Source organism: Sylvia atricapilla, chromosome 1 (assembly GCF_009819655.1).
Source record: "Sylvia atricapilla isolate bSylAtr1 chromosome 1, bSylAtr1.pri, whole genome shotgun sequence".
Lineage (NCBI taxonomy): Eukaryota > Metazoa > Chordata > Aves > Passeriformes > Sylviidae > Sylvia > Sylvia atricapilla.
The window spans coordinates 21,516,656-21,529,760 of record NC_089140.1 but is presented as its reverse complement, the minus strand read 5'-3'; the positions used below and the strand labels follow the sequence as shown (position 1 = coordinate 21,529,760).

The window sequence follows — 13,105 nt, the reverse complement described above, 5'->3', positions numbered from 1 at the left end:
TGTGTTTCATTCTGTACCTGTTTCTTAGGTGCAGCTCTGTATTTTGTGCAAGTGCATATTATAAAAGCTTTTCGGGTTTATTTTAAACGAAAAATTCAGTTAAACTGGAAAAATACTTATGCTCATTAGATGCTGAGAGAGCTTTTTCTTTAAGGTAATACTCAAAGAAATTAATGCACTCCTATGCATTGAAGCCAAAGGCCCATACAGGTGCTCTGCAGGAACACTCCTTTGCCTGTTTCTGGGAGGTGCAAGTTGTCACTGTCACAACACTCCAAGGCAGGGTCAGGCCATGCATATGTTGTGTGGGGGTCACCTGTCTTGGAAGGCCAAGGTTGCTGGCATAAGGAGAGGTGATTCCCTGCCAGCTTGACTGAGCCCTGTGCCCCTCTGAAGGGAGGAGCATGTTCAGGTTGCTGCCACAGGCACAGCTGCAGCACTGCACTTGCCAGTAGGCACCCAAATTACTAAATCACAGCTGCCTCTGCATGATTTAAATTGTTTTTTAACTACCCTCACTACCTCCCTCCTTTCATGCATTTTCAATGCAGTTGTTGAATCATGCATTTTCAATGCAGTTGTTGAATTCTACTTTTTTGTGTATTTTAATGAAGGGGATGCTGATACAAAAGCAACTCAGTAGTCAGATCATTAAGACACTGATATTTGGGTATACTTTACCAAAGAAATAGAGTTCAGTCCATGGTAAAAATTCCTCACACACTGAAAAATGCTCTACTGGTAAAGACATTAGGTATCATGGTGCTGCCAGAGGACATGCTTAGCACTGTTCTTCCACTGTGACTTTTGAATGTAAATTTACAAAATAAGGCCTAAGAGAATATAGTAACAGCAGATATTGGATGACACTGAACAATATAGAGCAAGAAAAACAGTCTCTCCCTTGTGCAAGAAAAGTATTTACTATAAACTGCTAGTAAATGCGCTAATTTACTGAATGGTCTTCATCCTGTGTGATTAAAACAGAGACAACAACTTGTAACTAGTGATGATACAAAATTTTTAATCTACATGCAACATTTATGGAACATCAAGGCAACAAAACATACAGTTTTGGCGGTTTAAAATTCTTTTAAAAAATGATTAATGTTTAGAACTGAGAAGATGCACACAGCTGATTGCCCATGCACAAAATGATACCCAGAAACACGTCAGACTACATAAAAGACTTCAGTTAACGACACATTTAGCTCTAAGAAAAGAGCCATCAGTGAACACGACTGAAGATAATGATTACTGCCCCCTCCAAAACACTGATGTGGTGTGAGAAGTGTTTAACAGCAAACAAGACCAATTAAATCACTGTACATTGATGCAGAATGTTAACTTGTGTAATCTGGATTTCCTTGTTTTATTTGTAGTAAAAATGCATCTCTAGTTTACAAATTTTTATTTAATAATGTTACTCAAGAAACAGGTGCTTAATATGATAACCAAAAAAGAAAATCCATGAAGTAATGGACATTCTGAAGGTGTATGAAAGGATTTAATGGTTAGTTTATTACAGAGAAATTATCTGTGTGGGTATATGAGGGCTTGAAAGACCTGGTGGTTTTGTTAAACTGCTTTAAAATTCTGCACTAAAACAGCAACACTGGTTGTGTACCCTGCCGTGAATGTAGTGACCTCCAGCAGCGTGGACTAGAAAGTTGAGGAGATGGATTCTTATCCTCTAGCTAAATCCAACAGTGCCTTGAGTTCCAGAAATGCATAGCCTCGTACTTAAAAAGACTAAATATTTCAGTTTAGGTAAGAATGAAATCTCTTTCTTTCAAGCCCACCCTATGATGACCAGTTTAAAGTAGTAGGGCCAAGGTATCATCACAAGAGGCAAATCAACTAAACCTGTAAAGAGTGTAGTGACATACTGTAAACACCTAGGAGTAAGCAATAATTTAAAATTTGTCTTGTATTGCAGCTACTCATGTAAACAATTTATGAAACTTCTTTGGCACAAAAAAGCATTTTCCCTAGCACTTATAAATACAACATACTTACATGCATTTCACTTTTGTTTAAAAAGTTACTAATTATACTGATAAGCATTACCTTGATTAGCAAAATTCATAGATAAAGGATCCATTGTATTTTACAAAGAATTAAGAATATAGTTCGCAATTCAAAAATCATTTTGCAAACTTTGAAACTGTAGGGTAATCTGGAAAGTTAGTTACATTTAAAAAAAAGTCTCCCTTTTTTTCTCCTATCAGTAATTTAAATTGTTGGCAAGTAATTTGAGAAAACTGACTTAAAGTCTGCTCTATTACCTAAGCAAGAAAAATACCTACTGCACTACTACAGAGATGAAAAAAGTCTTTTAGCACACAAATACAATCATTATTACATTGTTTCCCCTTTTTCACTCTCCTTGGGATTTTGCCAATAAACACAGAATCCAAACTTCACAAGATGCTTACCCCCATCATCCCTAGCCCCCATCTTTTCAGCAAGAAACTTTCTGTATAATGTTACATTATCTATAACCCAGGCCACTTAAAAGCATTTAGTGAGTTTGCTCACCATTTACAAATCGCTATGTATGCTTGATTGATGTGATCAAGTTACATTTGTTATTCACATGCAATTTCAAGAGTCTGTGTTTAAGCGTAACTGAGAAGTCTCCTAAGTGCCATGATATTGACAGGAATGCAAAACCTCACGCAGTCAACTTGAGAAAAGCTGTTGATAGCTTAAATATGCTATTTGAGGTGCTATGCAACATACACATACGAAAAGCTGGATTTTTAGGTATTTATTTGCCGACAAAGACTGGTGTTCAGGATTCCCTGTCTGTTCTGCAGGAGTTGATAAATATTTAAAGCACTGCAGAGTATAGTGGCTAGAGCTGGTCCAGGCTAGTGCAAGGAGAAACAAAGCTTATGGCAGTTAAGTATGGGTCTGATTTCCAACTGTTTCATTTTAAAAAACAGTCATAAACATCAGATTATACATTCTGTACCTGACCAAGAGATTTAAATAATTCCAGATTAAAATAGAATATCTGAAAAGTCCTCTGGGGGAAAGAAGACACAACTGAAAACTGACCCAATTTGTGAATTATAAAGGTATCCATGACAAGAAAAAATAAAGCAGCTTATTTTTTAACTCAGAACTAGCAGTCTTCACTGCATGTTGTCTTATGGAACATAAACCAAATGCATACAACAGAAAGCTCTCCCTTCTTGTGTGCATCTCAAGATGGTGTTAAACCTGGACTTGTCATCTCTGTTGTGGGACTTGCAAGGTATTCACTTGATTTCAGACTTGTGAGAGACTTGTAGCTTGCTACTGATGTAAGAGAGCCACAAAGACCAAGCAATGATGGAGTGTCTTCTTTTCCTGTTCAGAAAAGTAAGAATTAAGCTAATAACTTTTGCAGCACAAGATTAGTTGATCATAAAAAAATGAAAGAACAGAAAAAGTGGTTTAATCTACACTACTGTGAATTCCATAGTGTGCTTCAGCATGTTTAATAAATTCAATTGGGAAGACAACTTACACCACACCTTCCCTATCCACGTGGTACAGAGATCCCTACCCAGGCCTTACAGGCTGGGCTGAAATCAGTCTTGAATTAAAACAGATTTTAATACTGCTTACAATTAAAAAAAATTTCAAAACTTTTTATCCTTGATATTTAAAAATAAAAGTTTTAGCAGTTATGTAACACTAAGGTTTTGTATTGGCAAATCTATTTAAAGCTTGGAATTGATGAAATACAGAAAGGATTGTTTTATAACAATTTATATTTTATATTATTTCAAAAATCTTCCAACATTTTCCTGCTTTTTCAGAATTGTCCACAAGATGGAGTAGCTAAGCTTTGATAAGCAACAAGGTTTGAAAGGGGATGTGTGCATATATTACATTTATATAGAGAGTTCGTATCATGTTCCTCTCTCTATTTTAATGAAAACACTGTCAGGCTGCCTCTCCAGTTAAATGTTAAATGCAAGATGTAATGACAGTGGTAGTTGCAAATCCAGTGCATTCAATAATTCTTTTAAAACCAAAAAAGGGAAATATAAGGAGTTAGTTATAGCAGAAAGATGTCAGCAGATCGTCCTTGTAGTGAAGCTGACTGGTTCTGTAATGGAGAAGGAAGAGATGTGCAACATATTTGAAGCTTAGCTTTAAATACAGAGAAGTGGGGTGCGTATCTTCATAAATCCAAACTTATTTGAAGCAGATTCCTTAGGGAAGTGGAAACACTTTGCATAACAATGAAAAATGTTTTTCAATATGTATTTCCTTCACACTGAAAATCTGTCTCACAAGGACTGAAGTTCAGAGCTATTACGAACAAAATTAAAGGAAGACATTAGACTGGCTCTGTACCTTCATTTAACAAGTTAATTCCATCTTGTTTCCCATCCTGTGAGTGACCTGGATCCAGAGAGGATTGAGAAAGACTAACTTCTGCTGAAAGCTGGTCCAGACTTTGAAAACTTTTCCTGCAAAGCAAGAAATATTTGATAGCAACACATTTAAAGATCTAACTAGGTACATTCAACTGTCCTTAAAATTTATTCTAAAAAGACCTATGCAGGTAATCTTTATTCTCTTAAACACTATTTTTGTTTCTTTCGTAAGCCCGTTCTTTCCTAAAGCAACAATCTACTTTTCTGCCCTTTTTAAAAAAAAACTAATCCAAAGGAAGAAAATTTTTATGGCAAGGAAGAGAAACTGATTTTAGTTACCAGTGATCTTTGTACACTGTAAAAAGTGACTCCAATAAGATATGGTCTAAAGTATGCTGAGGGAAAGATGCCATTTTCAGTTTCCCTGTTCCCCCAAGGGGAAATCAAAATAAATATGAAATTTACTCATCCCACTGTTGATTGTGCTTTCTATAGAGTAGAGTGTCCAAGGCAACAGCATTGACATCCAGAGCTCCTGGGGAAGGCCACTGATTGGTGAGGTGAGTAGTTAATTCTTGTCTTGATCTCAAGTCATTATTCTTTAGCACAGTTCTGTGAATATTAAAAAGAAGAGTCTATTAAAAGCAGTTCCTGAAGATAAAGGAAAACCAGGACATAGATGATCATGGAATCATTGTGGTTGGAAGTGACCTTCAAGATCATCCAGTCCAACCATCACCCAGCACTGCCACTGTAACCCCTAAACCACATCACCCAGGGCCAGACCCAGATGTCTCTTAAACACCTCCAGGAATGGTGACTCCACCACCTCCCTGAGCAACCTATTCCAGCCTGACCACCTGAACAGTGAAAAAAAATTCTAATATCTAATCTGAATCTCCCCTCTTTAAGTCTCATCTTAAGGCCATTTCCCTGGGTCCTGTCATTGCAGGCACAGCAGAAGAGACTGACCCCCACTCACTACAAACTCCTTTCAGGAACTTGTAGAGAGCAATGAGGGCCCTGCTGTGCCTCCACCAGACTCAACACCCTCAGCTCCCCCAGATGTCCCTCATAGGATGTGGTTTCTAGACCCTTCATGAGCCTTGCTGCCCTCTTCTGGATACCCTCCAGCATTTCAATGTATATTTTGGAATGAGGGGCCCAAAACTGAACACAGTACTTGAGAGGCAGCTTCACCACTGCTGAGTACAGGGCAATCAATAGTATTCTTGATACAGGCCAAGATGCCATTGGCCCCCTTGGCACATGTTTAGCCACCTGTCAACCAGCACCCCCAAGGCCCTTTCTGCCAAACAGCCCTCAAGCCTTTCCACCCCCAGCTTGTAGCACTGCAGGGGGTTGTTGTGAGGGCAGGACCTAGGGGCAGGACCTGGCATTCCACCTTCTTGAACCTCACGCAGTTGTCTTCAGCCAATGGACCAAGTCTGTCCAGATCTCTCTGCAGAGCCGTCCTACCCTCCAGCAGATCAACACTCCCAGCCAACTTAGTGTCATCTGCAAATTTACTGAGGGCAATCTCAATTTCCCCATCCAGATGATCAATAAAGATGTTAAATAGGACTGACCCCAAAACTGAGTCTAGGGAAACTCCACTAGTGACCATCCAGATGTTCTACTTCAAGTGACCAACAGACTGCAATTTTCACAAAGCATCTTAAACTGTTCACTTTTCCTAGGGGAAGCCACTTAGAAACACACTGAGACATATTTAGGAAAAAAAAAAAAAAAAAAAAAAAAGTTGACATTTGAATGCTACAAAAGCAATAAAGAAAAGGAACTGCATTTAAAAGGTTATTTCTGCCAGAATAATGGTAATTAACAGGCCACCTGTTATCCAAGCCCACTATGGGAATGTGATGTACTTCCCTTGACACCAATTTTTTTTGCAGTTTGAACACCCTTGCAACCCCACTTTTCCATACTTAACTAAAAATCAGAATATGTCTATAGTAACTATGTCTATAACTGATACAAAAAGTGTAAACTGAATACCTTAAATGCTCGAATTAGTTTTGCCTCATAGTCCCAATAAAGCAAATCAGTTCTCTAAAATTCTAGAAATTAAGAAGCTAGTATGTCAGTATTGGAAATCATCTGCCAAAAGCCATACTGAAATAAGGAAAGTACATAGTTTTTCACTCTCCAGGACCAGCCTTTTTCCAATAGCACAAGGCAACGTTTGATCTGCCCTTATACTGCTGTAGAATAACTAGAAATAAAAGCAATAGCATTTTGTAATTGGATTTTATAAGTCCTCCAATCCATGAAATACTAGACAATAGTAAAATGTTGCTCTAGAAGGAGTTTGACCGTCTCTGGCCTGAAGCAAACAGCTAATTTACTCATCTCCATACCAAATGCACTCAAAAGTTCAAAGCCAAATGCCATGTTGCTACCAAAATGCCAAACTGCACAGCAAATTAAATAACTATTCATAGCACACATACATTTATGTGAATTTTCCAATAACATTGTCAACAGGTCTATTTTTACAATACAGTTTTTATTACAGTGGTATTTGAACTGTTTAGACAGGTACCTCTGTAAGGGCACATAACAGTGCCCAAAGAGCTAAAATTTCCCACAAAACAAAGTAAGACAATAGTAAGCTCAGTAAGGAACTTTTAATAGCTGAGTTTGACAGAGGAGATAGATTCAGAGACAGATTCTCTTACTGCATGAGAAGGGGGTGAAGCACAACCACGACTAAAACTAGTTTCAAGAAACTACTCTCATGATGTCTAATTCCCTCAGCATTCATAAACAGCTTTTCTATCCAGGGATCAACACCCTCATCCTCCCCTCTAAGAGGTCTACAGGAATAACCACTTTGCTAAGCCAAAGCTCTCAATAATTTCAAATGCCTTGCAGAGTATTCACTTCCCCACATAATAACCCTAATCCCCTGGGTAACATCGAGCACTACAGGGCTGTTACAGGTTTGTTGATTTGAGGAAACTGAAACAGTGAGATAAGTTCTTACGAGGTTTGCCAGGTACATCCCATTATTCAGAAGGACATTATCCTTATTTAGAAGGACAACTTGAATGTTTTCACAGAAGTTTCATAACAGGACACAGTTTATATGAGCAACTATGTCCACAGAACCTAAATGCAAATTTACACATGTAACACGTACATGCAAATTTTCATTTGGACAACCCCTGTATGCTATCACAGACATTATCACACACACACATCTACAGACAAGTTGCTAACAGTGGAAGTTTTGCATTTGACATAGGTTTCTATATTGAATATATTTGTATTTCTATATTCCAGGAATCTTTACACCTTATTAACCTGAAATTTCACCTTTTCTGTGTGAACAAAGAAATTCTGAAGTGAAGACTCACCAAACTTTTCCAGAATTTTAACATAATATTTAAAGATAGTTTCAGCTAATCACTTTTTAAACATTCCACCATGCTCAGGAAGAAAATCAGGCATCAAGTACAATACAGAACTAAATATTCTTATCTTAAAAGTTTTATTTTGAAACTTCAAAAATATGTAAAAATAGATTTGAAATTGTAAAATCAGTGCAAGCACAGTATCAAACATATATAAAATAGTAGTATAAACAATAGAAAGCTAGACAAGATATTCACACCAGATGCTATTAGTTATCACTTAATTTATCAGCTTTGTAGCTTATTTAGATCTTTGCCCTTTTGACAGACATTTTTCAAGCATCATAAGATTCCACTGCAGCAAAGAGCTATTAGAAATGCATTGCCTGCAGACAGCAATTCTCTCAATATGTAAAAATTGGTACTGTCTTTGTTTAACCAGACTTATTTGAAGAGTCAAAGTATTAAACTGCACAGAAACATAGAACTAATCAGGCTGGAAAAGACCTTTAAGATATTGAGTCCAACCGTAAGCCCACAACTAAACCACCTAAGCACCACGTCAACACAGCATACAGAATCCTCACACCCTTAATCACCATGAGGAAAGATGATCCTGTTACAGATATTTAAAACAGGAAAGGAGGTGGATACAAAAGCATTTTCAACAGAAAAAGTTGAAAGGGAAGAAAAGATGGTCAAGTTTTTATTAAAAGAGCAAATACAAATTTCAAAACTCAATGTGAAAAAAAGCTGTGGAAGACTATCGAGTGCTGTCCTGCTCTTGTTCAGACAAAAGAAACGCTTTCTAGAAGTTAAGAACTCTCAAAGGAGAACAACTAATTTTATCCAAGGCATATTGAATTTCTACAGTAGTGCTCTTGTTCCCCAGAATGCAAACACTGTAACCAGGCTGGCCAGCTCTGTGCAGAGATGCTGCAGGGTTTGAGGCAGGACTTATCATCGCACCAGGACTGCAATGAGTACGTAGTTCTATTTTAAAATAAAGTTCAATAAAACATGGCTCTATTGGTTTTGTAACTGTGAAGATTGAAGGATGATGCAAGATAAGGTTTGTAGACAGTATGTTAAGCCGCTTAATATATGAGTAAAATCAAGGACACTCCAAAACCAAAAGAGGCTAAGTAAGAGAGGCAATAGAATTTACTGAAGGAAGAAGTTAAAAAATAAGGAAATACAATTAAACCCGAGTGAAAACAAGCATATACACCAAGCTGTTAACTCCTTTTCTTCAGTCTGGAAAAGAAGATAAAAACAGTAGCTAAAAGAAATAACCTCAGGAAGGCAGTTGCTACTTGGAGAATACAGTGGATCTTAGTAAGAGACTGTATGGCTGTTTTTTGAATGAAAGACAGGCAGTGTGTGAGATATGGCTGAACAGGGTATCCTGGACTAAACCAGTGGGACTGTGAAGTGCAGGAGGTTTTGTGTATTCCACAGTGTAGGAAGATTATGTAAGAACTTACTATGAAAGCAGAGGGGTTAAACTCATTTATGGTACATTCTCGAATCTAGGCATGAAAAAATTCTTGATTATCTGAGAGCCTGTGAACTTCCCCTCTGTTATCCAACTAATGGGTATCTTCTGTGTCTACAATTATTTCCATCTCTTTACAGTCATGTTGGCAAAAGGTAGCAGAAGCTGTTTTACAAACTGCAGAAAGAAAACAGTTATACCCTTAGCAGTCCTTACCCCAAACCAACACTTTTGTAAGACAACTTCATACAGGGACAAGTTCTGCAAACTTTATAAAATAAAGAAATAGTGAAGAAATAGGCAGAGAAAGAACACTCAACAACAACCAAAACATGAGTTTATTACTAACATTAATCTCAATCTGAATCCAAAAAACAACACTGTACCAGCTACTAGGAAGAAAATTAACTCTATCCCAGCTGAAGCCAAGGCATTTCTTTTAAAATGACCAAATACTCTTGCTACTACTTCATAGCACAGATTTTTCCATAATGCATATATATATATACACACACACACGCACACACATAAGGGAAGTATAATACACAAAGTCTTGCCATGTTGTCCCAGGATAACATTTATGACACTTGAATTGTGGTGGGATTTTTTTTAACATCTGAAAAAAAGAAAAACTCCACACACATTGAAAATGCTACTGCAAGTAATAATTTGTTTGGCAAAACAATCAGCAAAAGAGATGAGAACATCTTAGTACTAAAGTACACCATGAAAAACTAACAAATATTTACCTTACATTTTTTTGTTCTCTATACCAAGAACTACTATTAAAATTAGGCTCCTCTTCAATAACAAAAAAGCCTGTTCAGTAAAAACATCCTGCTAAAGAATTCCTGCCTATTACAAAAGATTACTGATAAGTCATTAATTAATCAATACTAACATACTCCCAGGGTGGAAAAAAAGTGTCTGCAGATACATATGCTCCCTCCTGGCCTGCAAATTTACTTAGGTTTACCCAAGAATAAACAGAAGCAGCCAGAGCATTCATCAGGTTTACACAGCTATTCCCAGAAACATCTCTGCATGCTCTTGCCTTTCAGTTCTTTAATTGTGTATTTAAGAAGCTGGGAAATGTGAGATTAGTGAAGTCTTCCAATAAACATCCTTCTCCTCTACTGGTCACTCACCCTGTGTTTGTTGGGTACTCTTCCAAATATTTACTTGCAGATTTCCTCAACTTTTATTAATGATTTATTATTTTGAGATTATTAAGCACACGAAGGATATATTTTTATAACGTACACACAAAACAATAAAATGCAATTGGAAAATTACTGCCCATTTCCAATCTTACCACCTTTCAGTTTTGGCACAATCACCTTAGGGGCTAATGGGAAAATGAAGCATCAAAAATAGCTATTTAAATTTTTTTTAATAAGCTTTTTGTTGTTATTGTTGCTTTGTTTTGTGTTTATGTTTTTAATATTTAATTCCTAAGATAAACACTTCTGTTTGCACTAGCATTGCTGTTAGCAGCTCAGCTGCCTCGCAAGAGATTAAGAAATTACTGCTGTGAATTAACACATCTAAGACTTCTGTGTCTTGAAAGCGTGACCTGACTTAATAGTGAGAGAGAGGGACAAAAGGCAACCTGTATGTTGGGCTCCTGCATGCAAAAGAGAAATTATATAAGTGAGTGTAGCTGGCCACTTACTATATTGTAACTATATTTTCTCTGGGAATTTAAAAAAGAAATAAGTAAAAAAAAAAATTAATCTCAAGTTTAGCCCAAGCTAATATAGAAAAGCCTTTCCTGCATAACCACATAAAATTCCTGGTTTCATTTTAGCTATACCAGATTTCCAGTTTCCCTTGGATCAAATGCAGATTTATTGGAAGCCTATTCCAAAAGTGCCATTTACATAGGTTTCTTTGTTCGATAAAACGAAAGTCAGTTCTGTTTCCAATTATACCTATGAAAAACCAGTAATTTCTTACCTGCAAGTTTAATTTCTCCAAATCCAGAAAATGCCAGTCCAGTTGGCAATTTGCCCTCCTACCAGCAGATGAAGACAGGAAATAAACCAAACAGACTAATTCCCTAAGAAAGGGAATTACATCAGATGAGTGTTCCAGTTCAAGAACTACCTGAGTAGTGAAAAGTAAAAGTGAAAATAAAAGCTTAAAAAAAAAGAAAAACATTCGCATAAGAACAAGTTTTCAAAATCTTGATTTAGGACAGGAAATATGGAATGCAAACTCAAATTGATAGCATACATGAATATAACTAAAATCAGTAGAAGCAACTCCAAAATAAAAAGAGAACTCCCAGGCTGTCAGTACTGTAGCACAGCAGTGAGCTGTCTGGACTGGTATGTCATTGGACTTTGAGAAATTAGATCAGCAGGTATGAAAATGAGTTACTTACCAGTAGATTTTGAGGCTGCAATATAGCATCTCTCAGATTTGTGCCCTGAACACTGACACACTATTCCCCAAACTAGATGCCAGAGCAGCTAGATGACAGCAGACTTTCTAACGGCAGTTGCTGCAGTGAAAAAAAAAGCAGGAATGTCCTACTGCAACACACTTCTTATTTTGACTGACCAACAGATGTTTGTGTGTCACAGCAATGGCACTACTTGTGCCACAAAACAGGTACCCTTGAAGCTTCTTCAGCATTTTTTAAATCCTCCTTTATTGTCTCTTAGAGAGATCTTGAACTATATCCTAACAAAATTAGTTTTCAATTTTATACAGCCTTCGATTTTCTTGACCTTTGGATAACTTGAGGAAGTTTATACTGTCAGAAATACCAGCATCTGGACTCTTGAGTTCTAGTCTAACTGCAGTGGAGATTTTGTCCCTGAACACAGATATCCAGAATGAATCAAAATATACCATAATATGTTAACTTTGCATATGTTCACTAAAATAGCATTGCAGCATGTGACTGACACTTTTCATGTCCATGGACAAATAATCAGGCCTGATTCTTTGGAGGAGGATAACGGGCAGAACACAAATAGTTTTCTCAGACAGTAGATCTTGATAGAAAACAATACTGAACTTGATCAGAAACCAAACTACTAAAAAAGTAAAGAGCAGATTTAAAGTCAGTTCTTCAACTACCAGATGATCTCTGCTGGGAAATGGAGGACTCTTAGCAAAGAAGCTTTTCTTTGACAGATTGTCTCATTTGCCTTCTGTAAATATCCTCTCAAATTCAGTTTGTCATATAAGGATTCTTCTTCCCTTATGTCAGTGATATAAAAACAAAAAAAAATATCTGTTTATAGCTGAATTCCTTTAAAAAAAGCCATTCTTACAAGGGTGGGGGAAAAAAAATAAATCAAGATCTTTTTTTCTTAACAGATCAGGAAAACTGGTATTCTCATTAACTTTTTTATCATTTTAACTTGATTCCTTTGAATTCAGTAAAAACAGAAGAAACAATTGCAAACTGGTTAAGTAACTTTGGGCTGACTGAATGACCACTTTTTCTTTAAAATTCCACTATCATATTATGCCAGCAAGAGTTTCAGGAGAGATATCCAACAGGGTAATTAGAAGATTAATCTTCAACACACATAGACAAGTATTCGCCAAAACTAGCATACATAAGCTCTTTCAGAATGCTATGGTTTAAATTACAAACAAAAAAAATTAAAATATTAGCAGCAAACATTGAGTAATATAAATCCTTCTTGGCAGTTGAATTGAATTAATAATGCTGCCAACCTATGCAAACAGTAAGCCAGAGCTTCAAAATCTTAGAAACTGCAGAATAAAAAAAGAGGAGGGCAAAAGTCTGATCCAAGGGCAAAGGGGTAAAAAAAAAAAAAAAAAATAAAAATCCACAATCAGAGAGTAACAGTAGAAATGGA

General features: G+C 36.7%; 1 protein-coding gene across 1 annotated transcript in view; it reads right to left on the bottom strand.

Annotated features, from left to right (window-relative positions):
• Window positions 1-1,004: 1,004 nt before the first annotated feature.
• The window catches only part of RUNDC3B (RUN domain containing 3B), a 51,035-nt gene continuing 38,934 nt past the window's right edge, over window positions 1,005-13,105 (bottom strand). The window contains exons 9-11 of the mRNA XM_066316838.1: window positions 4,848-4,994; window positions 4,360-4,475; window positions 1,005-3,360 (exon numbers count right to left, since the gene is read on the bottom strand). Of these exons, the coding sequence (XP_066172935.1) occupies window positions 3,215-3,360; window positions 4,360-4,475; window positions 4,848-4,994 (409 nt within the window). The 3' untranslated portion in view covers window positions 1,005-3,214. The remainder of the gene's footprint in view (window positions 3,361-4,359; window positions 4,476-4,847; window positions 4,995-13,105) is intronic.